At 45.4% G+C, this 25,102-nt stretch overlaps 1 protein-coding gene across 1 annotated transcript in view; it reads right to left on the bottom strand.

The window, feature by feature from the left end:
- Nucleotides 1–1,048: 1,048 nt before the first annotated feature.
- Nucleotides 1,049–25,102, bottom strand: part of GRIP1 (glutamate receptor interacting protein 1) — a 648,222-nt gene continuing 624,168 nt past the window's right edge. Inside the window, exons 23-25 of the mRNA XM_057316325.1 lie at nucleotides 23,089–23,322; nucleotides 3,762–3,908; nucleotides 1,049–2,619 (exon numbers count right to left, since the gene is read on the bottom strand). Coding sequence (XP_057172308.1) covers nucleotides 2,392–2,619; nucleotides 3,762–3,908; nucleotides 23,089–23,322 — 609 coding nt within the window. The 3' untranslated portion in view covers nucleotides 1,049–2,391. The remainder of the gene's footprint in view (nucleotides 2,620–3,761; nucleotides 3,909–23,088; nucleotides 23,323–25,102) is intronic.

The raw sequence follows: 25,102 nt of genomic DNA, 5'->3' as shown, positions 1-25,102 counted from the left end.
CCCCCTTATTTTTGGTTTGTTCATTGCTACTATATAGAAATACAGTTGATCTTGTATCTTTCAATCTTGCTAAACTCATTTATTAGTTTTAATATGTTTTTAGTGGATTCCTTGGGATTTTCTATATATGAGGTTATATCATCTGCAAATAGGGACAGTTTTACTTCTTTCCAATCTGGATGCCTTTTATTTAATTTTCTTGTTTTGAGGCTCTGGCTAGATCCTTTAATACATTGTTAAAAAGAAGTGGTGAGAATGGATATCCTTGCCTTGTGCCTGTAAACTTACAAGACCTGCAAGATAGTCTGCAAAAATGAAAACGCTGGGACTACAGTGTAGTTTTTTTTTTTTTAAAGATAGCATACATTAAAATTGGTACATCTTAATAGTTTATATAAATGTATTTCATAGAATACACTAATGTCCTCTGAGGGCAGATGTTATTATGATCTGAGTTAAAGATCAGTTAAAGATAGAGTTAAAGTCTATCTTTGTTACCTAAAATAAATGTATAATTACTGTGGGAGTATTTCTGTCTGCAGACTGTTTTAGGACTTAAACATATCTTTTATATCTGTCCTTATAGCAGTCCTGGAGTGCAGATAGGACCTTCAGTACCACAGGTGGGGAAACTGACTCACAGTTACTAAATTTTATACCACCAGTGAGTACCAGAGCTGGAATTCAAACCCAGATCTGATTTTAAAACCCATGTTCTTCCCACTCTTCCATGCTGCTTTTCAAGTTTATGGCAAAACCTACCCCCTTTAGAAAATTCTATAATAATAAGCATCGTGTAGGGCTCATCCAGAACAATGAAATATAATCAAAGCACCAAAAAAACCGCACGCCATAATTTTTGGCTTTTTAAAATCACTGTTTATTCCATTTGGTAGAGGGTTTTTTTTTTTCCATACAAATATTTGCAACAATTTCGAATTCCCCAAAACCATACATAGACGATAAATACCATGCTATTAAAGTATTAAATTTGTACAAAAATACTTTACAGCTTAATACTTGTTTGTTACAAATAAAAATACATATTTAAGTGACTCATGATCTTTTTTCTCTTAACATGATTCTGCTTTATACTCTCTTGCCCTGGCGGGTTGTGAAATATGGTTGAAATAATATATTTCTCTGCAGAAAAAGAAAAGTGAGCTTTGTCCTTAAACAAAGGACACAGTGTTCAAATGCTTTACCTAAGCAGTTGTTGGAATCATTGACCGAAATGAAAATGTTTGGAAAATAATCATTTCAATATGGAGATTCTACAATCAATATACAGATCTATTTTTCTTTAAATATTCACCAAATAACAGTTATTAGCGTAACTATTCAACAGATCTGAACACATGAGAACAGTTGCTGACAAACATCTTAAAAGCAACTGTCACAGTTTATTGCTTTGAGGGATGGTAATAGTTGGCAATGCATTTTGCGAAAGATGTATTTACAATTTCAGTAAAGTAGCATGGCTCAGAACAAGATAGTCCAGCGTCGTCAGAAGGTACATGTGCTGTACACCCCTCTAGAACCAGTTTCAAAACATGGCAAGCAAGATGCGTTTGATTTGTCTGTCGGTAAGATAAACCTCATTTTAAGTCTCCTCCTTCTCTCTTAAATTCTTAGTCTTGAATTTTAAAAATAACTAATTCTCAGTGTTACTAAGCACTCTAATTCATTATCAGAGATTTGCAGCTATTAAAAGTGTGTCCTTAAAAAAAAAACAACAGGTCACAAGACATATCCTGTTTGTTAATTTGTTGCATAGGGAATAGCATACATCATTCCTATATTGGGGCAAAACATTTACCACCACCTATTATGGTCTCCTACGTGCATCATCGCTGAAACATTTTAAGATAACTTAATGTTACACCTGGACCCCTCCCATGGCAGCAGTCCCAGCCACGTCTCAAACTCCAGTTCCCCTAGGAGAGCCAGCTTTGTGACAAGCCTTGTTGGTCAAGTTCTTAACGTTGACTTCATGGTAAGAAACTCCGATTTCAAAGTGAATTAAGGAAATTGTCATAGAGAATAATTTCAAACAGACATTTCTCTTTTTAAAAAGTGATTGGAAGATGAACTTGTAAAAATTTCCTCTGATGTTAATTGGGGGGGAAGGGGCAGCCTATGTATTTTTCTTTTTCTCTACCACTGGGCCCAGCAGGGAACGGCCTGCCATATACCATTGCCGTCACCAAGAAAGAAACATCTTCAGCTTGAAAGGGGAAGTGAACATGAGCCATGAGAGAGATTTAAAAGACCCCTGTGCTTGCAGTTAATGCCACGTGATATCTGTGCTTTCAATGCCACAGAAATCTTAAAGGGATTTTTTAGCACCATGTAGATATTGTCTTTTGTCCTGCTTTATAAAAAGCATTGCTATAATGTGTTAGTGGGTTCTCGTATCTCCAAATTACCACCATGACTAGGCTGTTGGAAAAAAGCACTGTTCTGTTCACTCCATTCTCCTCCTGGTAGAGTCTGTTCTATAGACTTCTGTGAAGCCAGTGGGTTTCTACTAATAACCAAGTCCAGCTTATTACCAGATTCTGCTATGAGGGGCACAACAAGGCAGCAGTCAAAGTCTCTCGTTCGGACATGATTAACCTGGAAAATCAAGAAGAGCCGTTTTGCATTTTCGTTGTAATTCTCAACACCCAGAGTACGGCTCCCGGTGTAACAGGTGTCCCGAGGTGCCTAAACGAGCAGCCTGCAGAGGTCTATCCCTTCTCTGAGCACACCAGGAGGTGGCCATCGTTTCACTTAGTCTTTACTACTAACTCCTAAGGCCCTTGAGAGCAGGAAACAGGGACACCCCAACACCCCCAGGCTGGGCGCACAGCCCCGCTCGCGGCAGGTGCTCCAACGGCGGAACGTTATCCTCGGTTTCCAGGTGGGGTAAGTGAGGCACAGAGTGGTGAAGAGATCTGCCTCAAACAGCCCCGCTGTTTGTAAGTGGCCCCGCTGGCACGTGACCCAGGCAGTCCGGCTGACTCCAAAGCCGTGCTCTTGACCACGCTGCTGAACTACCCCTCAGAAGTGAGCCCAACCGCCTCTCAGCTTACGTACATGCTCGTCTTTCCTTTCTCCTTCTTCTTCCGCAGCAAGGGTTTTAACCCATCTGCGAGCTGCTTCCGCTCTCTGCCTTGCATTCTCAATCTGCTCACGTCTGGAACCTGACACTTACGTTGTACGATTGACCCCAGGTGTCCAGTACAGGAATGGTGTCTCCAGGTCTCGTGCACTTTGGCCTTTAGCACGGGCTGCACTTGACGCCCACTCATCATCCTTAAAGCTCTCCTTCCTTGGCTCTTTATGACACCGTTTGCTTTGATCCTCTTACCATTTTAATTCACTTTCAGTTCTTTCCTGCCTTTATCTCTTCCTGTCCTTTAAATGTGTTTTTCTCAGGATTCGAGCCTTGGTTCTCTTCTCTTCCTCACTATAAGCCCACCATAGGCGACTTTATCCAAACACACGCCTTCAGTGTCCTAAATCTCCTAGATCTGGGGCTAACACCTCTTCTGAGCGACAGATCCAAACGGCCCCCCACCTCCCAGACTGCTCTGCCAGGATCCACTGAAGAAGAAAGGACTCGGGTCTGACACAAGCATCTGGTCTCCTTCCCTGGGGTCTCCCCCTGCCCTAGTGGCCCCTCATCTTGTCTTGAAGCAAAGAAAGGTGGGTAGGCATTGATCGAGTAAGACTTTGAGGAGTGAAATGAATCAAAACTTCACCTGCAGTCTTACCTGTAAGAGTCTATCATAGGGCTTTAAGCCACCGAGATCTCCTGGCCCAGCTGGGCGAATATTTTTGACATACACTCCTTTCTCCAGCAAGCCGTCTGCTACACTGAACCCAAAGTCCTCCATATCAGAGCTCTTGTACAGGGTCACCTGGAAAGTGAGAGAATGTGAAGGAGGCATTCAGCTTGGCTGCAGACTTTTGTGGGTGAAACTTCGTGTCCAACAATCTTTTCAAACTCATTTATTCAGTAATAAAATAGATTTGTAATATATTAGGCAGCTCCCCCCTCTCCTGTAGCTTTTCACCTTCTCCGAGAACAGCCTTGGAATTTGTGAAGTCCCACCCAGAACTGAAAAGGAAGGAGAAGGTGAACTGCTGGAGAGTTCCAGTCTTCCTTGTTGTGATTAATGGCAGCCCTCAGACACAGTTGAGAATTCCCACCCCGCCCCTTCCCCCCCACCCCCCGGGGCAGGTGGACTTCTCTGTTTTCCTGGAGCAGCCCGTTGCCCCTGCTGGGTATCAGGACGAAGCCAAAGGCCTTACCTTCCTGCCCACCATGCCTGATGCTATGCTGGGTACAGTGCTCAGCATATCATCTCCCTTAGAGCAACTGCCAGCCCGGAGTCCATCATTTTATAGGCTATGGTATCCCAATCAGAACAACAGTACTGACAGCAAACATGAGTTAAAAGACCTCAAAGTGTTCTTGTAACCAACACCTTGCTCTGGGGTCCAGCTTGAATAGCAACCGGGCTTTGGTTTAGCAACTCAAGTCCTTCACCCTTCTCGGCTACAGGCCTCACCGGTTCCCTCTGCACCTATGGCCACCTGCCAGCCAAAGCTTCCCCCGATCCTCACGCCTCCATCTTCCTGCAAGAGTTAGTCTGAGGTTCAGACATTCGGCCAATCACGCTTACATTCACCAACTGTGTACCGAGTCCCTACCCTGTTCTAAGCATGGTTCTGGGTGCTGGGGAACAGGAGTGAACGACAGAGAGAAAAGGCTGCCTTCCAGAGGCAAATCCATGTATGTGTAACATGTACTGAGCACCCCCTGTCCTGGACCCTGCCAGGTGCCATACTTAGCACTTGGCGCTCATTGAATGTTTTCAGCTGGCCACTGATAGCACTAAGTTTTGCCCAATGCCCTGCATACGGACTGATGCACTCTTCGAGCACCGATCTGGGCTAATATATCATTTTACTTTAATTGTTTTAAAAAATATTTTATTTTATTTTCACACAAATACATGAATATGTTCTTGTAAAACAGTAAAAACTTCAGGGCTACAGAGGGCAAAAGGTAAAGATAAAACAGGTCTATTTTTTATACCTAGTTACTTTATTTCAGAGAAGTAGGGAATATTGAAGGAACTAGAAAAAGTGGTGTTTGTGGTTTTTTATTTTACAAGGCTGAGAGCTAAAATGCCAAGCTGCCCGAGTCTATACTATTCACCAGGCAGCCCTCGTGGTTATTGCCATCTTAGAGGTGAGGAAATTCAATTTTATAGAGGTTAAGTCATTCGCCCAAGGTCACAAAGGTAATGAATAGTGGGGCCCTGATTCCAAACACTAAACTCTCAACCATTACGAACTACTGTCACTCAAAATGCCCTATGTCATAGGCTCTAAGATAGGCTTTATTTTTCCGATTTTAAAATCCCTGAGATCAGGTGTGTTGCATAATCCATGGCACCTTAGATCCTCTGGATTAAGATATATACACATTCTACCACTACCTGCCTCTTTCCACAAGTGCACTAGAAGGAAAGGGGCCAGAATTTCCTTGCAACTTTGCTTTAAGAGGAAGAAAAAAATGTGCCTTGCAAGTTAAAGTGAGGTCCTGACCAGAAGCATCACCATCTCTCAGGAGCATGTTAAAATGCAGACTCTCGGACCCTGGCCAGACTGACTGACTTGGCACCTGCCGAACCCTGGGAATCCCTGCGCGCGGTGCAGTTGCTCCGGGTGGTCCTCCGCATGCACCGGGCTATTCCACGCTCTGAAAAGAATCGAGGGAGCTAATGTTTAATGGGATGATACTCTCTGCAGGCTCGTTCCCTCGTGTGTGTGTGTGTGTGTGTGTGTGTGTGTGTGTGTGTGTGTGTGTCTGTGCGCACACGCACATGCCCTACCATGTGCCAGGCGCTCTTTTAAGGACTAAGGATACAGCAGTTAAAAAAACAAAAAGATAGAGCTGTGAGCAAAATATAGTCTTCGTGAGTTTATGTCCAGTGGAGATATCTGATTTAATCCTCCTAACAACCCTGCAAGGTGGGTAAGAGTCTCTGTGTTAAGTGAGGTGGTGTATACGAAGTTTGAAGTCTGAAATGACCTGATTTCTACGGGAGGATCCCGTTGTCGTATAGGTATAAAGGAGAAAGCCTTACCTCACTGTGGGAGGGGGCAGTGTGTGTGTGTTTGCGTGGGTGTGTCTGCAGATGCGTGTGTCACTTAGTATAACCCAACCCCCCATCCGACAGGCACCCTGATAATGCACGGGGAGAGAATTAGGTTCAAACTGCATGAGTGAGAGAGCTCCCTCCAGACCGACGCCCCTCAGGAGGTAGGGAGGAGCCTTTATTGGTGACCTGGGCTCAGAGGGCCTTAGCATACTGAAGATGCACCCGGCTCCCAAGCTCCTTGAGGTGGGGAAAGAATCTTCGTTTAGTTCACTGATATCCTGAACCCCTAAACCAGTGTTTGTTGAGTAATGAAATCACTAGTTCGTTTTTTTTTTTTTTTTTTTTTTTTTTGACAGAGCTGATTTTTTTTTTTAAATTAGTTTCAGAGGCGGAGTTCAGTGATTCGTCAGTTGCAGACAACACCCGGTGCTTGTTACATCACGTGCCCTTAATGCCCGGCACCCAGTTCCCCATCCCCCACCCCAAACTCCCCTCCAGCAACCCTCCGTTTGTTTCCTAGAGGTCAGCGTCTCTTACGGTTTGTGGTTGAGTTTGGAAACCATCAGAACTGGCCCAGATGTGCCGTGAGCGTGCACTAAGACGGATTTAATTCAAGCCGGGCCCCACCGTCTCCCGCCCCAGGGCTCCGCTGGGAATTCGCAAGGCTGCAGGGGCCGGGTGGCTGGAGGCGGCTGGGGGTGGCTGGGGCCGGGGCAGCACGAAGCTCCAATGGCGCCACCGTGTGGCCATCAGAGGTGAGACCACCGCTGACATCGCAGTCAGGCTGGCCCTGCCTAAGGGCGGAGGAAGCTCCCTTCTTGGACAGGAAGGGAGGTTGAGATGGAGGGACCAGCAGGAAATACTGGACTTCTTGCCAACAGGTGATAACCCTGTGGGTCTCGAGTGAATAGATTAGAAAGTAAACAGGACGTTGCCGACTCTGTCAAGTCTGTGGAGCCGGTCACGCAGGGATATGAAAGCTCGTGGAGGGTTAGGCACTCGTTTACAGAGAAGCGGTTCAAACCCGAGTGGCCGTGGCTGTGAAGCTCAGCTATCCCCACGCACGCTTTCTCTTTACCCAGCAGGTGCTTGCTTAATAAGCACTCATTACAGAGGAGAATTTTTAGGTCCCTCAATAATTATGATTTGGCCTCAGGCCACAGGACAGGAAGAGTTCTGCCCCTTTCCTAAGGTGGGGAGGGTGGGTATTGGAAAGAGCTATTAAAAAATTAAAAAAAAAAGATTTTCCAGTTGTGTTGAGATATAATTGACATACAGCTCTGTAAAAGTTTAAGGTAGACTGAATCATGACTGGACATATCTATATTGCAAAATCATTACCACGATAAGTTTAGTTACGAGAAAGCTATTTTTTAATGAAAAAACTCAAACGTATTCATGAGTAGAGAAGTTAGAACAAACAATGAATCCCCATAAGCTCATCACTCAGATCCGACAACCATCAAGAGCTTGCCCCACCCCCACTCAGTCCCCCTTCTTTCTTCTTCTTTGGGGGCTTATTTTAAGGCAAATGACAGTCCTTAAGTCATTTCACTCCCGCATACCTCAGGATGAATCTAAAACACCAAGATCACTGTTTTTACATAACCTCAATGTCACGAATTCATTCCCAAATTCATCCTGATTCCCTGATATCCTCCAACAGCTAGTCCATAACAAAATGCCCTGTCTCAAAAGTGGTTTTTAGAGTTGGTTTTTTCAGATTGGGACCCCATCAAGGTCGACACGTGAATGTGAGGTCTCTACACGTCCTCCTGTCTAAAGCATGGCCCCATGCTGCTGACTTCTTGTGGGAACTGTATCTGTCCTGCACTGTGTTCTTCTAGCCCTCGTGCCCCTCCACACGAATGTGACCCTGGGTCCTCGACTGGAGGCAGGGTAAGCTTTGTGGGGAGGGGTGTGAATGGATCACACTTGCTGCAGGGTGCTTCCCACGACATCGCATCATTCAATTTCTAGTTGTCCCACTTTGGGTGGGTTCAGGGGAGGACGGCTAATGTCTTCATTGTAAGGTTCCCCATCAACCTCTCATCTAAATGTTTTTGACCACTGATGACCATTGTCGGAATAATTTCATTAGAGGTTGCAGAGTGATAGTCTTTTTCTAATCCTATAATATCTTCCATATTTGTTAGCTAGAATTCTTTCATAAAGAAGAACTCTCCTTTCTTCAAATAGGGCTGTTTGGTTACTTTGATGTGCATGTTGAACCAGAGACGCAGAATGAATGCCGATTCTCTCCTTTGCTTTTTAGTATAGGGAATTAGTACACTAAACACTTCTACTGGTGTCCCAAAGACATTTTTTTCTGGAGGGATGACTTTGGTGAAGTATCACTATGAACACCTGGGTTTACATACAGATGTCATATTTCAAGTAATTTCATCATTATTCTTTTGGGTGCTCAAATTTTCTCATCTTTGGCCAAGGGGAGTCTTTCATGTTAACCTCTGTGTCCTTTTGATATGACTCATTTGTTTTGATAACTTCTTTGCTTTCTGGCTCATGATATCATGACTCATCCTGAATATTTCCTGCTCCCAGTCTGGAATCAGCCACTCCTCCAAGGTACCTTCGTTGGAGGAAACATTTTTAGGAAACATTTTATATTCTAGTTCCTTTCCTTCCATCCTCATGCTCCTTTCGCAAAGAAAGGAAGAAGAGGAATAGGGAGAAAAGGCCAAACTGGAGAAGGAGGAAGGAGAAGGGGGGGGGGAGGAGGAGGAGACTGAAGCAAATAGCTAACAGGATTGGTGAGAGTCTGCCATTTTGAGGCCCTCTTTATTAGCAGATGAAATCTCTTTGCCCAAGGTGCTGCTTCTGTGCCCCTCTTTGGCTTTGTCTGTGCCTTCTCTGTGGGATTTCTTGTCCTTCTGCCCCCTTTGCATCTTTGTTTCTCACCATGTGACAAGTAGCCCACCTGGGGCAGGGACCATCACCACTCCTAGAGGGCTGTGCCTCCTACTTCTCTCTTTTCCACTTGCAGCTAGGCATGGGGGAAGGTCCTAGAGACCCATGCTAATGGCTGGTGGGTAGGGGGACTGGCATCTGCTCTGCAGCCCCAGGCACGCTCTTTCCGTGTACCCGAATGTCAGCGTTGCAAAGCCTATGCTTGCAATGGACATTAAGAAGCCCGTTTCTGTCTTCTATCTGAGACAGGTTTTCCAACACAGTGAACCAGTATCTGTGCATTGGGGGGAACATTTGGTGTGGGCCTAGAATAATAGTGAAGCTCTTCATTGCTCAATGGGCCTATGATTCTTGGATGTCAGCTCCATAGCCAGAACTCAGGCGAGACGCCAAATAACGCCAACACCAGTCCGTGGTCACACATTAACCAAAATATTCAAGTGGGATGTCAGCCAGAGCAGGTCAGCAGATTAGCTCATTTCAGGTCAAAGTTGCTGCCCAAGAGACATGGTGTTTCGGAGCCTTAGACGGGATGGCAAACTCTTCAAGATGAGAGGCTAATCAATGGTTTACATGTGAGATTAATCTGTTTCTCTGGAAAGATTTCCTCAGGTTAGAGGACACTGAATTTTAATAGCCAACTCTACGGGTCTCCTGGAGATAGCCAATAACAAAAAAATCACTTCAACGTGACACAAAAGCTAAGATTCCAGGAATCCATAATTCACAAAAAGAGAGCATACAGCTGGCTGCTCTCACAGCAGCAACAATAAATTGTGCCGTGTCACTGCTGCCCTCCTGCTTGCACGGAGATCCGTGGTAGTTACTTCTGATTTACTTCCTGTCCACAAAGAATTTGAAGGATTCCAGGTCACTTCTTTTTTTTTTTTTCCCCCACAGATGAATTCCTTACCCAGGCACTTTCCTCCATATGATTGCTTTTGAACTCCTAGCAACTCTGGGCAGCAGAATTATTCCCTTCCTGCTAATGAGAACACCGACTCTTAAACAGGTTGATGGACGTACTTGTCTTCCTCGGAACGTATAAGCTGTAGGATGCAACGCTTGAATATCTGACCTCATTGATTGTGTTCCTTCCACTAAATCATGATTTTTTTTTCCTGGACATATAATCTCCTCGCTGGTCAGGCAGCCTTTATCCATTTCCAACTGCCCAACAAGCTAAAGATGAATAATTTATCACGTCTGCTGTGTTTCTTCTGACCAGAGCCCCTTTGTGGCTTTCCACGAACATCTGCATCAACTCCTGCTCCTAGAGCTCTTCGGGGTCCACTCTGGCTCATGTGAATCAAAATTTCTCGTGTGGGGTCTCTATTCGGGGCTAACGGAAGGATGCAGCCGGGGAAGCTGGATTATGAACACAAGGCTAGATTTTTCTCTTCTATAAAGGGCCAGTGAGCCTCTTGAAACGTAACTCTGAGCAAGAATACAGTTCTACAAAGCTCAGTTCAGTTTTAACTATTCGCCAGCACACGCTGCAATTGTTTCTAACCCTCCTGGAAACAGAAGCTTTAACACGAGGCGGAACGGTTCACCACAATTCAAGTTGTGCCTTGTTTTCTATTTCTAAGCAAGTCTATCCACATGTCTGAACAATGCCCTCAAGGCAAAGATTAGAAACCGAATGTTTCTGTTTTCAGTTTTGAAATATGTGAAAATCTTTAAGCAACAGAGGCAATGCTCCCCCCTTGGATTTTAAAGGCAATTGTGTCCACTATCTTGAGCAAGTCACGGCAAGTGACAGCTATCCCAGAAGCAGTTTCTAAGCCCTGGCAGCCTTCCTATCGTTCAGCCCCTGGCCTGATGGCCTTAAGGGCCAAACCAACACCTATTTCTCAGAGAAGGTACTAGTTTCCCCATAAATCACCAGGCACTTGGATTTATTCTTACAGACATCACTGGAGCAGCTCTCTTCCCTTAAACCTGATAATTCAGGTATTGTTGGCTTTGAGGATAATCCTATACTCCTTGCGGGGCTGGAAGAAAACAAAGGTATGGCCTTCCCAACTGCATTCTTCCAGCCCAAGAGGAAGTGATTTCAGTTTATGCCACTCAAACTGGGCTCCAAGACAAACTGGGTCAGGAAAGGCAGCTGCTGCCCTCTCGTCTGGGGAGGCTCCTTGGCAGAGGAGAAAAAGGGACAGCTGCTTCATACACTGCTTCCTGCTGCTCCTGGCCAGCGTGCGGCACCACGGGCTTGAAAAGTAGGGGCTCAACAAGGCGAGAGTCAGTAGCGTGGATTCTGGCTCTAAGTAGGAGCAAGTCAGGACTGACTTGGCCCTTGGGGAGCTGAGTCCCAAGCAAGGGAGCACCACAAGGCCTTAAGACCTGAGGTGGATTTATGTGCTGCTTCCCCAATTCATGTCAGAGCAACTCCACCTCTCTCAGTTCACAGCACATCAAAGAGAAAAGAGCTAGATCAGTCTCCAGATTCTCCAGCAGATCAAACCAAGCCACGGGCACCTCGGTCACCTAGTTATTGCCAGCTCTGCTGTCAGAGAAGGCCATTAGTTCAGTTCTAACAGGATGCCTGGTGGCCAGCAATGAGAAAGTCATGGCCAGCTATCAGGAAAGTCAGAGGCCTGTCCTGGCAGCACTCCAAAGAAGCTGGACCAAACTGGACAGGCCCAAGATGGCGGATGCCATGACAGGAAACCCCTGACCAAGGAAGGAAGGAGACGTATGAAACTCTGCATCTCCGCCCCAAGTAATGAATGTTCTGCTCCTTATTAACAGCTGTCAATAAAAGACAGAAACCCAAACTCCAGGGTGCGCAGCTCTCTCTTGCGCGCGCACGCTCTCTCTCTCTCTCTCTCTCTCTCTCTCTCGCTTACCCAATCTCACACCTCCAGAGTATGCTTTCACTTTCATACACTTTAATGCTTGTGTCACTTGTCCACCATGTTGTGTGTCTATCCTTGAATTCTTTCATAAGGAGACCAAGAACCTTTGGCAACATCTTTGGGATGAACTGAGTCCAGGGCCCAGGGACTCTCTCCCCAGTTCACCTGGCAACCCTGCCCCCAGCCCCTTTCCCTTGCCACAGCCACCGCCAAGTTGGTCAGCTGACAGAGTCTCTGTTCCAGGGTTTTTCTCAGGACTGCCCACTGGTTACTCAGCACGTGCTCCCTCTGCTCCGGCTTCTGATTTCAGGCTCCCAGGTCTGCCCTGGCCTGGCTCTCCTCCAGTTCTTGACCCTTCCCAATTCCCTCTGCACCCTACTGACCTCCATTCTCCTCAGGTCTATGTGGGCCTCCTCGCTCCAGGGGCCACCTGCATCGCTGGGTGGGAGGCATGCCCTCTGCTCACCCCCTGGGCCTGTGGGAATTCAGGGCTAGGCTCGCTGCCATTCAGGAAGGATGACAAGTGACATACAACGGACCAAACCCCCGCTGCAATGAGTGCTGATGGTCTCGATTTTATTTCCTCATTCCACGTGTTGCTGTGGTCAGACACTCCAAAGATCCTCAGAACAAGGAGAGAGCTCTGTGTCTATCTAAGGGAAAGAAAAAGACAAGCCCTGGGCAAGACCATTATCAACGTAATCCTTAACGATAGCCAGCCAGGTAAGAGGACAGAACAGTGGGGAAGGAAGAGGTCCGGCAGGCTACCCTCCAAGGACCAGGGGGAACAGAGTGGCCCTCCGAGCGTACGCCACTGGAAGTGAACATCCTTTGGATAATATGGTATCTTACAACCTATAAATGAACATATTTGATCACCACAGAGAGACATAAAAACATCAGGATGAGATGAATGGTCCCCGGCCAGAGCTAGACTTAAGGGAAGCTGTTAACATTTCTGAAGAGGCGTGGTGCTGGATCCTGGACCAAGTGACAAGATGAAGACGGAAAACTAAGAAGTAAGGCATACTGGAGCCCTCACTCCACCCGAGGGCCATCTGAGTCTGGGGGCTGCAACTTTGTTGGGACTCACATTTCTAGTGCTCAGAGCTCAGGCCCTGCAAAGGTAGATGGCAACTTGCTGGAAAGTAGTAAGATGCAGACTGAGCTCGGCCGGGTAGAGTTGCAATGAAGAAACGACCTTGAAGGCTTGGCTTTTATTTCCCTATAAGTCATTGGGCAGCTTTACTCGTAACTTGGAAATCTTATTCTAGCATTCTTGCTTTTTCTCCCCCTCCCTGACTGAGACATAGCCCCCCTTTGAACAAGCTCTATCGTCCCATTGTCATTCCTCTTCATAGGGTTAAACTAGCATCTGAAAATTTTTGACACAAGCCCATTATTTTCATAAGAATTATATTGGGGCGCCTGGGTGGCTCAGTCGGTTAAGAGACTGACTCTTGATTTTGGCTCAGGTCCTGATCTCAGGGTCGTGGGATCGAGCCCTGTGACCAGCCCAGGCTCAGCATAAGAGTCTCTCACTCTGCCCCTCCCCCTCTCAAATAAATAAATAAATCTTAAAAGAATTCTATCTTTTACATTTTAAAAAGTATGTTTTTTTAATGTTTTTTTTATTATATTATGTTAGTCACCATACAGTACATCCCTGCTTTCTGATGTAAAGTTCGATGATTCATTAGTTGTGTATAACACCCAGTGCACCATGCTATACGTGCCCTCCTTACTACCCATCACCGGTCTATCCCATTCCCCCACCCCCCTGCCCTCTGAAGCCCTGTTTGTTTCTCAGAGTCCATAGTCTTTCATGCTTCATTCCCCCTTCTGATTACCCCCCCTTTCTTTATCCCTTTCTTCCCCTACCGATCTTCCTACTTCTTATGTTCCATAGATGAGAGAAATCATATAATTGTCTTTCTCTGCTTGACTTATTTCACTTGGCATTATCTCCTCCAGTGCCGTCCATGTTGCAGCAAATGTTGAGAAATCGTTCTTTCTGATAGCTGAGTAATATTCCATTGTCTATATGGACCACAACTTCTTAATCCAGTCATCTGTTGAAGGGCATCTCGGCTCCTTCCACGATTTAGCTATTGTGGATAATGCTGCTATGAACGTTGGGGTGCATATGGCCCTTCTCTTCACTACGTCTGTATCTTTGGGGTAAATACCCAGTAGTGCAATGGCTGGGTCATAGGTTAGCTCAATTTTTAACTTTTTAAGGGACCTCCACACTGTTTTCCAGAGTGGCTGTACCAACTTGCATTCCCACCAACAATGTAGGAGGGATCCCCTTTCTCCACATCCTCTCCAGCAATTGTTGTTTCTTGCCTTGTCAATTTTTGCCATTCTAACTGGCGTAAGGTGGTATCTCAGTGTGGTTTTGATTTAAATTTCCCTGATGGCTAATGATTTTGAACATTTTTTCAATGTGTCTGTTAGCCATTTGTATGTCATCATTGGAAAAGTGTCTGTTCATATCTTCTGCCCATTTTATGATTTGTTTGTTTCTCACACATTGAGTTTGAGAAGTTCTTTGTAGATCTTGGATACCAGTCTTTTATCTGTAGCATCATTTGCAAATACATTCTCCCATTCCGTGGGCTTCCTCTTAGTTTTTTTGACTGTTTCCTTGGCTGTGCAGAAGCTTTTTATCTTGATGTAGTCCCACAAGTTCATTTTATCTTTTGTTTCTCCTGCCTTTGGAGATGTGTCATGAAAAAGGTTGCTTTGGCCGATGTCGTAGAGGTTGCTGCCTATGTTCTCCTCTAGGATTTTGATGGATTCCTGTCTCACATCGAGGTCTTTCATCCATTTGGAGTTTATCTTTGTGTATGGTGTGAGAGAGTGGTCATGTTTCATTCTTTTGCATGTAGCTGTCTAATTTTCCCAGCACCATTTATTGAAGAGACTGTCTTTTTTCCACCGGATGTTTTTTCCTGCTTTATCAAAGATTAGTTGCCCAAAGAGCCGAGGGTCCATTTCCGGGTTCTCTATTCTGTTCCATTGGTCTATGTGTCTGTTTTTGTGCCAGTACCATGCTGTCTTTGTGATCACAGCTTTGTAGTACAGCTCGAAATCCAGCATTGTGATGCCCCCAGCTTTGTGTTTCCTTTTCAACAGTTCCTTGGCGATTCGGGGCCTTTTCTGGTTCCATAAAAATTTAAGGACTATTTGTTCCAGTTCTTTGAAAAATGTCCTCGGTATTTTGATCGGGATAGCACTGAAAGTGTAGATTGCTCTGGTAGCATGGACATTTTAACTATGTTAATTCTTCCGATCCATGAGCATGGAATATTTTTCCATCTTTTTATGTCTTCCTCAATGTCTTTCAAGACTGATTTGTAGTTTCTAGAATATAGATCCTTTACGTCTCTGGTAAAGTTAATTCCAAGGTAACGTATGATTTTTGGTGCTATTGTAAATGGGATGGATTCCCTAATTTCTCTTTCTTCAGTCTCATTATTCGTGTATAGAAATGTAACTGATTTCTGAGCATTGATTTTGTATCCCGCCACATTACTGAATTGCTCTGTAACTTCTAATAGTTTGGGAGTGGATTCTTTTGGGTTTTCCATATAGAGTATCATGTCATCTGCGAAGAGAGACAGTTTGACTTCTTCTTTGCCGATCTGGATACCTTTTATCCCTTTTTGTTGTCCGATTGCTGTTGCAAGGACTTCTAGTACTATGTTGAATAATAGTGGCGAGAGTGGGCATCCTTGTCATGTTCCTGATCTTAAGGGAAAGGCTTCCAGCTTTTCCCCATTGAGAATGATATTTGCTGTAGGCTTTTCATAGGTGGTTTTTGTAAGATTGAGGAATGTGCCCTCTATCCCTACACTCTCAAGGGTTTTAATCAGGAAAGGATGCTGTATTTTGTCAAATGCTTTTTCTGCACCTATTGAGAGAATCATATGATTTTTGAATTTTTCTTTCTGGATAAAATCTAAGATCCCGATGGATTTGCGAATGTTGAACGACCCTTGCATCCCAGGGATGAATCCCACTTGGTCATGATGGATAATCCTTTTAATGTACTGTTGGATTCTATTAGCCAGGATCTTGTTGAGGATTTTGGCGTCCATGTTCATTAGGGAAATCGGTCTGTAATTCTCTTTTTTGATGGGGTCTTTGCCTGGTTTGGGGATCAAGGTAATATTGGCCTTATAGAATGAGTTTGGTAGCTTTCCTTCTGTTTCTATTTTTTGAAATAGCTTTAGGAGAATAGGTATTATTTCTTCTTTGAATGTTTGGTAGAATTCCCCAGGAAAACCATCCGGGCCTGGAGTTTTGTTTTTTGGAAGGTGGTTTATCACTGACTCAATCTCTTCATAATTAATTGGCCTGTTTAAAAAATCAATTTCTTCCTGTTTCAGTCTTGGTAGTTTATAGGTTCCCAGGAAGGCCTCCATCTCTTCCATATTGCTTAATTTACTGGCATAAAGCTGTTGATAAAAGTTTCTAATAATTCTTCCAATTTCATTGGTGTTGGTTGTGACCTCTCCTTTTTCATTCATAATTTTATTAATTTGGGTCCTTTCTCTATTCTTTTGGATAAGTCTTGCCAGTGGTCTGTCAATTTTATTGATTCTCTCAAAGAACCAGCTTCTAGTTCTGTTGATCTGCTCTACTGTACTTCTGGTTTCTAATTCATTGATTTCTGCTCTAATCTTGGTCAACTGCTTTCTCGTGCGTGGATTAGGCCTGTCCCTCTGTTGCTGTTCCAGCTTCTTGAGGTGAGAATATAAAAACTGCATTTTAGATTTTTCTATTCTTTTGAGTGAGGCTTGGATGGCTATGTATTTCCCCTTAGGACTGCCTTTGCAGTATCCCCTAGGTTTTGGACTGTTGTGTTTTCATTCTCGTTGGTCTCCATAAATTGTTTAAATTGATTTTTGATTTCCTCGTTTATCAAATCATTCCTGAGCAGGATGGTTCTTAGGCTCCAAGTGTTTGAGTTTCTTCCAAATTTTTCCTTGTGGCTGAGTTCCAATTTCAAAGCGTTGTGGTCTGAGAATATGCAGGGGATAATTTCAGTCTTTTGGTATCGGTTGAGACCTGTTTTGTGTCCTGAAAAGTATGTTTTAACAGAATCACAGACAAAGGAAGCTGAGGGAATGATCCATTTTGAGGACTGTCAGGGCTGAATGCCATTACTCATTTTAAACATGTCATGCAGACTCCAGCTCACATTCTACAATTCCACGTTTCCCCAACAACCTTCTGATTATCTGCTGGCCCTGGTTTTACACGGAGAGCGTATGGTCTTCGGGCTGAGGCAGTGACTGGTAACTAGACACGCGTCCATCTGTCTGTTCACAGATTCCCACTCTGGTTTACATCTCCATCTCGGGGGCTCTGAGGCTCAATCTGCTTTGCAGGCTGGGAGGCCGTGGAGACCTCATTTTCGGGGTTTCTGACACTGCACGGCTGAGGCGAGACTCTGAAGGGCGGCGACTTCCCCAGGGGAAATGCTATTTGTGAAGGCTCCGCTCCTAAGCAGGATCCTGCCCCCTCGTCTGCTAAAGGAGAAAACCATGGTTCCGAGAAGTGACACGGCGGATGCGCGTCAGACTGTGAGCAAACCTCGGTCTGCCTGACGACAAAGTCTGTGTTCTTTCTAATTCACCCCTCCTTGCCTGGAGGAAGAGAAACTGGAGCTAGCGAAGAAGGGTAGGCAAAAGCAGAAGGTGCATATATTCAGTCTGTCATTTTTAGCTGCTCGTGACTTCCACAGTAAGACGATTCTACACCAGCTATTTGGAGAAGGTCGAGGCCTGCCATGTGCACTCGTTTGATCTTGAGAACCAACTCCAAATAGCTGGTGAAGGAAGAGGCGTATGTCTGAATAAGATATGTTTTTCCATTGCATATTTCCTCCTAAGGCTGAGCCTCTCTTCCTGACGCGGAGAGAAGATTGCAAAAGAAGTTGCCATTAGGCACTGAAAGTGACACTCCTTACAAGGACAAGAACAACTTTCTCATATCAAGAAAAAGAAAGCTTCCCCCTCAAAGCATTCAGATACATTAGAAAATGCAAAGTGAAGTTGGCTGGGGAAAAAGTAGACGGCAGCCAAAGCAGCTATGAGAAATAAAAGGGGTCCTAGCAGATGACTTCAATGTCCCAAGGTCGTGCCACCAGCAGCCATAAATAAACCATAAATAAAAGGAGATGCTGAAAAAGGACTGTCAAAACCTTTCTGTAAAATGAGAAATACAAATAGCTGCATACAGTAAAGGAATATAATTTTACTTAAAAACATAAATGACAGGGCAAAAGGAAATGTCAATACGACAAAACAAAACAAAGTCCCAATGTTCTGGATGCGGGGAAACTTTCTACTCTACAGAAAAAAACAATCTTTTTGCTTTAAAGTATGCAAAGAAGTGGGGTGCCTGGGTGGCTCAGTCGTCAAGCGTCTGCCTTTGGTTCAGGGCGTGATCCCGGATCCCAGGGATCGAGCCCCACATCAGGCTCCTCTGCTGGGAGCCTGCTTCTTTCTCTCCCAATCCCCCTGCTTGTGTTCCCTCTCTCACTGGCTGTCTTTCTCTCTGTCAAATAAATAAATAAAATCTTAAAAAAAAAAAGTATGCAAAGAAGTGAAGCGAGACTTCATCTCAGAAATAGATTAAGTGGACATAAAGGACATTTAAGCATCAGAAGGGAAAGAAGGGTTATCAATGAACTATAGCTCAGATCACAGGCTCCTTATCTGTAAAGAGAAAGAATCTGTGATAAGCTATAGTACAAACCAGAATTCATTTTAAAGATAAAACCCAGAAGCTGCAGGGCTGAGGATGTAACCTCATTTCCTTTTTCCCCTGCCACCCCACTGCTTCTAATGATTTCACTGAAACAGCATCATCACCTCCATTAGCAAAACCTAAACCTGTGGGGCGCCTGGGTGGCACAGCGGTTAAGCGTCTGCCTTCGGCTCAGGGAGTGATCCCGGCGTTCTGGGATCGAGCCCCACATCAGGCTCCTCTGCTATGAGCCTGCTTCTTCCTCTCCCACTCCCCCTGCTGTGCTCTCTCTCTCTCTCTCTCTCTCTCTCTCTCGGTAGCTGTCTCTATCTCGGTCAAATAAATAAATAAAATCTTAAAAAAAAAAAAAAAAAAAAAACCTAAACCTGTGATCCTCAGTCTTCCGGGTGCAGCAGAATCCACTGAAGAGGTTGGCCGGCACTCCCAGAAAGTGCTGACCAGGCAAGTCTGGGTGGGGTTTAGGAAACTGAATTTTAAGAAGCATGGGGGAGATCATCAGAGGCAGTAGTCCACAAACTTTTGGTTAAGACCCATTAATAAATTTTGAAGTCAGCTAATATGATAGTATTTGAAAAAAGAACAAAGGAAAAATAGAAAATGTTAGCATAAACCATGCAGTCAAGTTTTGGATGTGTTCAGATATGAGTGCGGATGTTCGCATGTCCTGAGTTGTGAGGTAAGATGTGTTTCAGATCGTCTCAGCCAACAAATACTGAGGGAATGTGAGGATCACTTCCCTGTGAGCTCCTCCGCCACCACCCCCCCCCCCCAATATCAAATCATCTTGCCAGCTCTCACTTCCTCCCCCACCCACACAGACAAAAAAGGAAGTGGGGCTGTGTTTCTATGTTGGTTCCAAGCGTCATGAAGGACAACTAGCTTTTGGGGTCCAGGAGTGAATGTAAACAACTAGAAGGAAGACTTGCCCAGACCCAGAAGGGCCTCAGACACAGCAGATGGGGTGAAATGAAAGAAAACCGGAGAGTCCCTGACCCGAGCTTGGGACTTTCTGAAGGTCTGAAGGAAGAGAAGGAATGGCGAGGAGGACTGGGTGGTAAGTCACGGGTAAACAAGGGAAAGAAGCTGAAACCCAGGAAATTGGAAGATAAGCCCACACTGCATTCTTCATGTTTGAAGATGATGTTAGTAACCCGTCACTCAGAGATGGAGCTGTTTTTGCTTTTTGTTTTTTTCTCCCCGGGAATGAGGATGGATCCTTGCCCAGTCATTCACATCCTCTTGATCAGCTTCTTGTGAACACAGTGTGAGTTTGTAGTCGCTGGCTGGGACATGAACAGGTCTGCCCCCTGTCCTCAAGGAGACAGATTTCCCCAAGTAGCCAACAGCCACGAGAAAGATGGCAGCCGGAAAATGACACCAAGCCTGTGTGCTATTTCCCTCATCCGGCCTCTCTGCCCCCGTCTTTGCAGCCCCTTGGGAATTCCTCCCCCAGACACATTTGGAAATGTCCACCAAGGGGGCTCAGGGAACTGAAAACCAGCCCTCGTTCCACTCGTCAAGCTGTGCATCTGGTCTGGGATTATCTTCAACTTGAAGAAGGAATGTTTTTCTAATTCCCTGACCCCTGTCCACACCACCACCCGCCAGAGTGCCTTTTCCCCACTTTTACAAAGGAAAAATAAGCTAAAAAAACCCAACAACAACAAAAAACCCTATAGGCTAGCAGCACCCCACTGGGAAGATAACTCAATTTCATCGACAAGTCACTGCGCTTTTTCATGGCGTCTGGCAATCCGGCAGTGTTCAGTCACCCACGGGCAGGACACGAGCACAGCCACCAGGCCGAGTGACTCTTCCTCTCACACACTTCAACACTGGAGAACGTATTTAACAGCCAGCACGTGGATGCCCGACAGAATCACTGAACTCACTTACAAAAGGAAATGATACCCAGGATGTGAGCAGACACACTCCCAGAATTCCCTGTTGCCAGGCTGCGCACTCCTGGCTGCCCTTTCACTTTACTAGACCTTGTTTTGTGCCTTAGGATGCCCGGGACACCATCTGCTTTCGAGAGTCCTCTATTTTGTTTGGGACTAATTCAAAAGAAAAGTGAAGCTACACGGGAGACGTATTTATTGCCACCACTGAGGGGAGACGTCTGAAACGAAGCCAAAAGAAGAATCCTGCGGATTAGGTCTTGGCCCATCCGTGTGCGTGATCCTGTGGCCTCCCAGGTCACACTCTGCCACACACATGTTCCAACCAGGCCACACGCTGCCACCCAATGTGCTGGCATGTGGAGGGGGCCTTTTTAAAAAATAAGATAGATTTTCAGCACAGGCACTTTATTAAACCTCAGCTCTAATGACTTGCACAACCAATTTCTCATCATTATCTTTGCTAAATGCTTTCAGCGCAGGAGGGATGGGCCGACGGGTCTTTGTACCGGTGGGCTATCAATAATCTCCCTTTGAGGCAAGTGCCTCACTCTAGAAGGAAAAATGACTCTATTTTATCCCTGCTATTTCCCTGTCCTGTAGATGGGGATAATACATATCTGCTAAGAAGGGCTATTGTAAGGGCTAAAATATAAAGAGTATAGCAAATAATAGAACCCCAATACATGCTGGTATCATTTCCCTTTGGGGCTGAAGGAGAGGGGGTTATCAAGCATGCTCTGCTCTGCCTGGGCAGGAGAATTTTTGAGAAGAGGGGTGGGCAGTATTCTTAGACACCCGCGGGAATCGGGTGAGGCTCACTTCTTCCTGGTGCGGCTGAATTAGCACAGACTGGATAGCTTCTGCCATGTAACCACCAGAGGGGACCTTACAGCCTCCTCGTGGGGTTTGTCAATTAGCATCTTAGGACATCTGACAGGCTGGTGTGTTCCAAACAGATGCCTCAATTCAGGGAAACCGGATAAACAAGCTAACTTGTGACATGGGTCGAAGCCTGCGTCCCCACCCTAAAATATCAGACACTTCTTTGCTTTTTTGTAAGTCTGTAACGCCTCTGAAGGCACAAGGCTCTAATTCCAGGCTTTGGTCACTTCGGGATGTTTGCACTCCCTCAACATGTCACCATCCCTGACATCCCTTGGCACAAGCTTCCTTCTTGGCCTGGAATGCCCTCCCATCCTCCACCTTTCTGCAGAGTCCACACCTACTTCCCAGAAGCCTTTCCTGTCTCTTCCATAGTGGGTGAGGGCCCACCCTCTGTCCCCCAAGGCAGCCTAGTCTTGCCTCTCTCATTGTACCTACCTCACCGTCTTCCTACTATTTCCCAGACGGTCTCCCCATTAGACTCCGGGCCCCATGGGGATGCACAATATACGGGGTCAGTGAATGAACATGCAGGATATGTAATAAATGAGCGAATGAGTGGTAAAAGACAACCCAGGATTGAAACACAAGGTTCAGAACTCAACTTCCCGTTCTAGTCTCTCTTTCACCACATCCTTTTGCAGCTGCAAAATAAATAGCTGCAAAAAGATATAAAATATCTTTAATAGGGTGCTTAGGGAAATTGAAGACTTCAGAGGAAAAAGGGAGTGGCTGGCCTGTTACCTCCTCTCAACCCAGCATTTGCTTGCTTTTCTGGGAAAGACAAATTACTAATTTCTCATTAACGGAGTATTAACTACGGAGAAGGTCTTGGTTCTCAAGAAAAGTGGGGTGAGATTATGGCCATCTATACATCTTTACGTATTAATTAAAAATAAAGCATTAGTTCTACAGAAGAAAATCAGAGACACTCCCTGACCACTGCTCCCCTCACCCTGGGATTCTGCAAACACTGTCATTTGCACCTGCCTTGTTCAAACTCTGCCAACACATGAGATGCTGCTCTGTGTGGCACAGTGGACTCTCTTCCCTGAAGTCAAGTGAGGCATCACAGGCTGAGATGGAACATTCCAGGACTTGCCCTGTCCTGACCCACGACATCTAAATTATGTCTCGGAGAGAACTTCACGTCTTCCGCATCATACAACCATCTGCTAAGTCGGTCATTAAAGATGAAACATTCCTACATTGAAACCGAAACTCATTTTCAAGGAAGCGAGGAGTGTATGACCCTTAGAAGGTCCTTCTCCCACTTTGAAAGACTAACCAACTCATCTAAACTCCTTGGGATACTGAAGCCTCCAACTTTTATAAGAAGATATTGGCCACACGCATTTTTAGTCAATTCATTGTTTCAAAGAGAATTGTCTCTGACCTACAGGATAACCTCCCAAACACACCATTTTGGAAACAGAGTCTCTTGATGGTCTGCCTTTGGGCTCTGGCCCCTGTCCCTGGCTGAGCTCGCACCCGGGCGCTGACGCTGGGCGGAATGGTGGCTAGCGGGACACGGGGAAGGGAAGAGAGCATGCTGACCTTGTGCAGTTCCACAGGGGTTGGAGACATGACCTCCTTGATTTCCTGTTTCATCTTCCTCAGGGTGACGGACTTTCTGCCCACATCCGAGGGCAGGGTGTTGCTCCGAGTTGTCTGGCTATAATGCGGCCGCGAGCTGCTCCGTTCCTGGAAGCTGGCCTGTCGCCCCAGCTGACTGCGAGGTGTGGGGGCCTCATGATTCAAACTCATCGTGCTCCCCGACATGATTGTCGCCTGTGGCATTGACAATTTTCAGAAACAATTAAGCTGGGGACTAAGAAAAGGGTTTGGTCGCTCAACACTAAGCACATTTCTCCTTCTGCCCAGTCAAAATACACTGTCTTCGGGGCACAACCAAAGGCCAGAGAATGGACGTACTAAGTGAACCATGAAAGTCTGGGAAAATGCTTTCCAAATGACATTTATAATGCACGTCTCAAATCCAATTTAAGTACTTAAGCCATTGGGTTTATTTAATCAAATACCACCCCTGGCAATTTTGAGGCAAATTGAAAAGCTATAACATTTGCTTACTGCAAACTACGTTTTAAGCATTAACTTTCCACTGAGTGGGCTCTAAAGATGGGACTCAGGAAGCAAAGGCAGTGGCCAATGCTGCCCGCCTACGACTGGTACACTGTCTTTCCTTTGGCCATGTGGCCTGTCCCAGAAGCTTGTAGACCGGCTAGGTCTCCGTACCGGTTGGCGTGGGTCCACATTTCTTAGAAGTGGTCTTTGTGGGAGGTCCTCAGAGAGGTCAAAGAGTAATCATTTATTGTGCTCCTGGATTCAACCCTTTGCTCAAAAGCTGGGAAACTTGGATTGGGTTTTACCAGTGAACTGGGAAGTTTGTTCAGTTTCAAATATGTTCATATGTGGGACACCTGGGTGGCTCAGTCAGTTAAGTGTCAGGTCATGATCACAGGACCCTGGATCAAGTACCACATTGGGCTCCCTGCTCAGTGGGGAGGCTGCTTCTCCCTCTGCCTGCCGCTCTCCCTGCTTGTGCTCTCTCTCTCTTCCCAACAAATAAATAAAATCTTTCTAAAAATATGTTCATATGCAAGGAAAGGCAAGATTAGACCCCAAATATGACTGAATCTTGGAAGTGAAACTAAAAAAGCATCTGAAACCAATGTCAGCTAAGGATGTTCATTTCTCGTGGTTCTCTAACTGAAAACCTGCCTGTAGGCAGCTCCGTCCTCCTCGGTAGGACGGTTGAAAACCAGCATTGGTGAGTCTGTCTGAGGTCGTGGGACCAGAAAACAAACTCCATGTGCTATGTTGTTGGCTACACTGTAATCTAGTGGTTTACACGCCTACTGATGCTAAAAGGAGCAGAGTGCCATTTGTGTTTGCCTCCTTAAGCCTCACAGCAACTTTATGAGATGGACGCTGTTCTGACTCCCAATTTGTAGGTGCAGAAACTGAGGCACAGGGGCGCCTCGGTGGCACAGCGGTTAAGTGTCTGCCTTCGGCTCAGGGCGTGATCCTCGCGTTGTGGGATCGAGCCCCACGTCAGGCTCCTCCGCTATGAGCCTGCTTCTTCCTCTCCCACTCCCCCTGCTTGTGTTCCCTCTCTCGCTGGCTGTCTCTATCTCTGTCAAATAAATAAATAAAATCTTTAAATAAAAAAAAAAGAAACTGAGGCACACAGAGGCTGACTTACCCAAGGTCACCCAGGTAGTAACTGAGCCAAGGGCACCATCTAAAATTATTGATTAGGAGGAAACCCTGCAGAGTGATAAGAGTTTTCATTTGTTATCTCTCTAAGATTTTGTCATTCCAAGAGTCACCTGATGTTCGGCTGCACACACACCAGTAATGAGATCTTTGAATTGCAGCCAAATATTGGCGCACATGTAAATATATCTATGACTGTTGAAAAAGGAACAAAACCAGTTATCTTATCAATATCCTGACTAGATCAGTTATCATATTGATAATTTTGAAAAAGAAAATTTTAATCGTAAGAAAAACCTTACTGGTCATTGACCATTAACACGTGCTCAGT

Source organism: Ursus arctos, unplaced genomic scaffold, assembly GCF_023065955.2.
Source record: "Ursus arctos isolate Adak ecotype North America unplaced genomic scaffold, UrsArc2.0 scaffold_21, whole genome shotgun sequence".
NCBI lineage: Eukaryota > Metazoa > Chordata > Mammalia > Carnivora > Ursidae > Ursus > Ursus arctos.
This window is presented reverse-complemented; position numbering and strand designations above follow the sequence as displayed.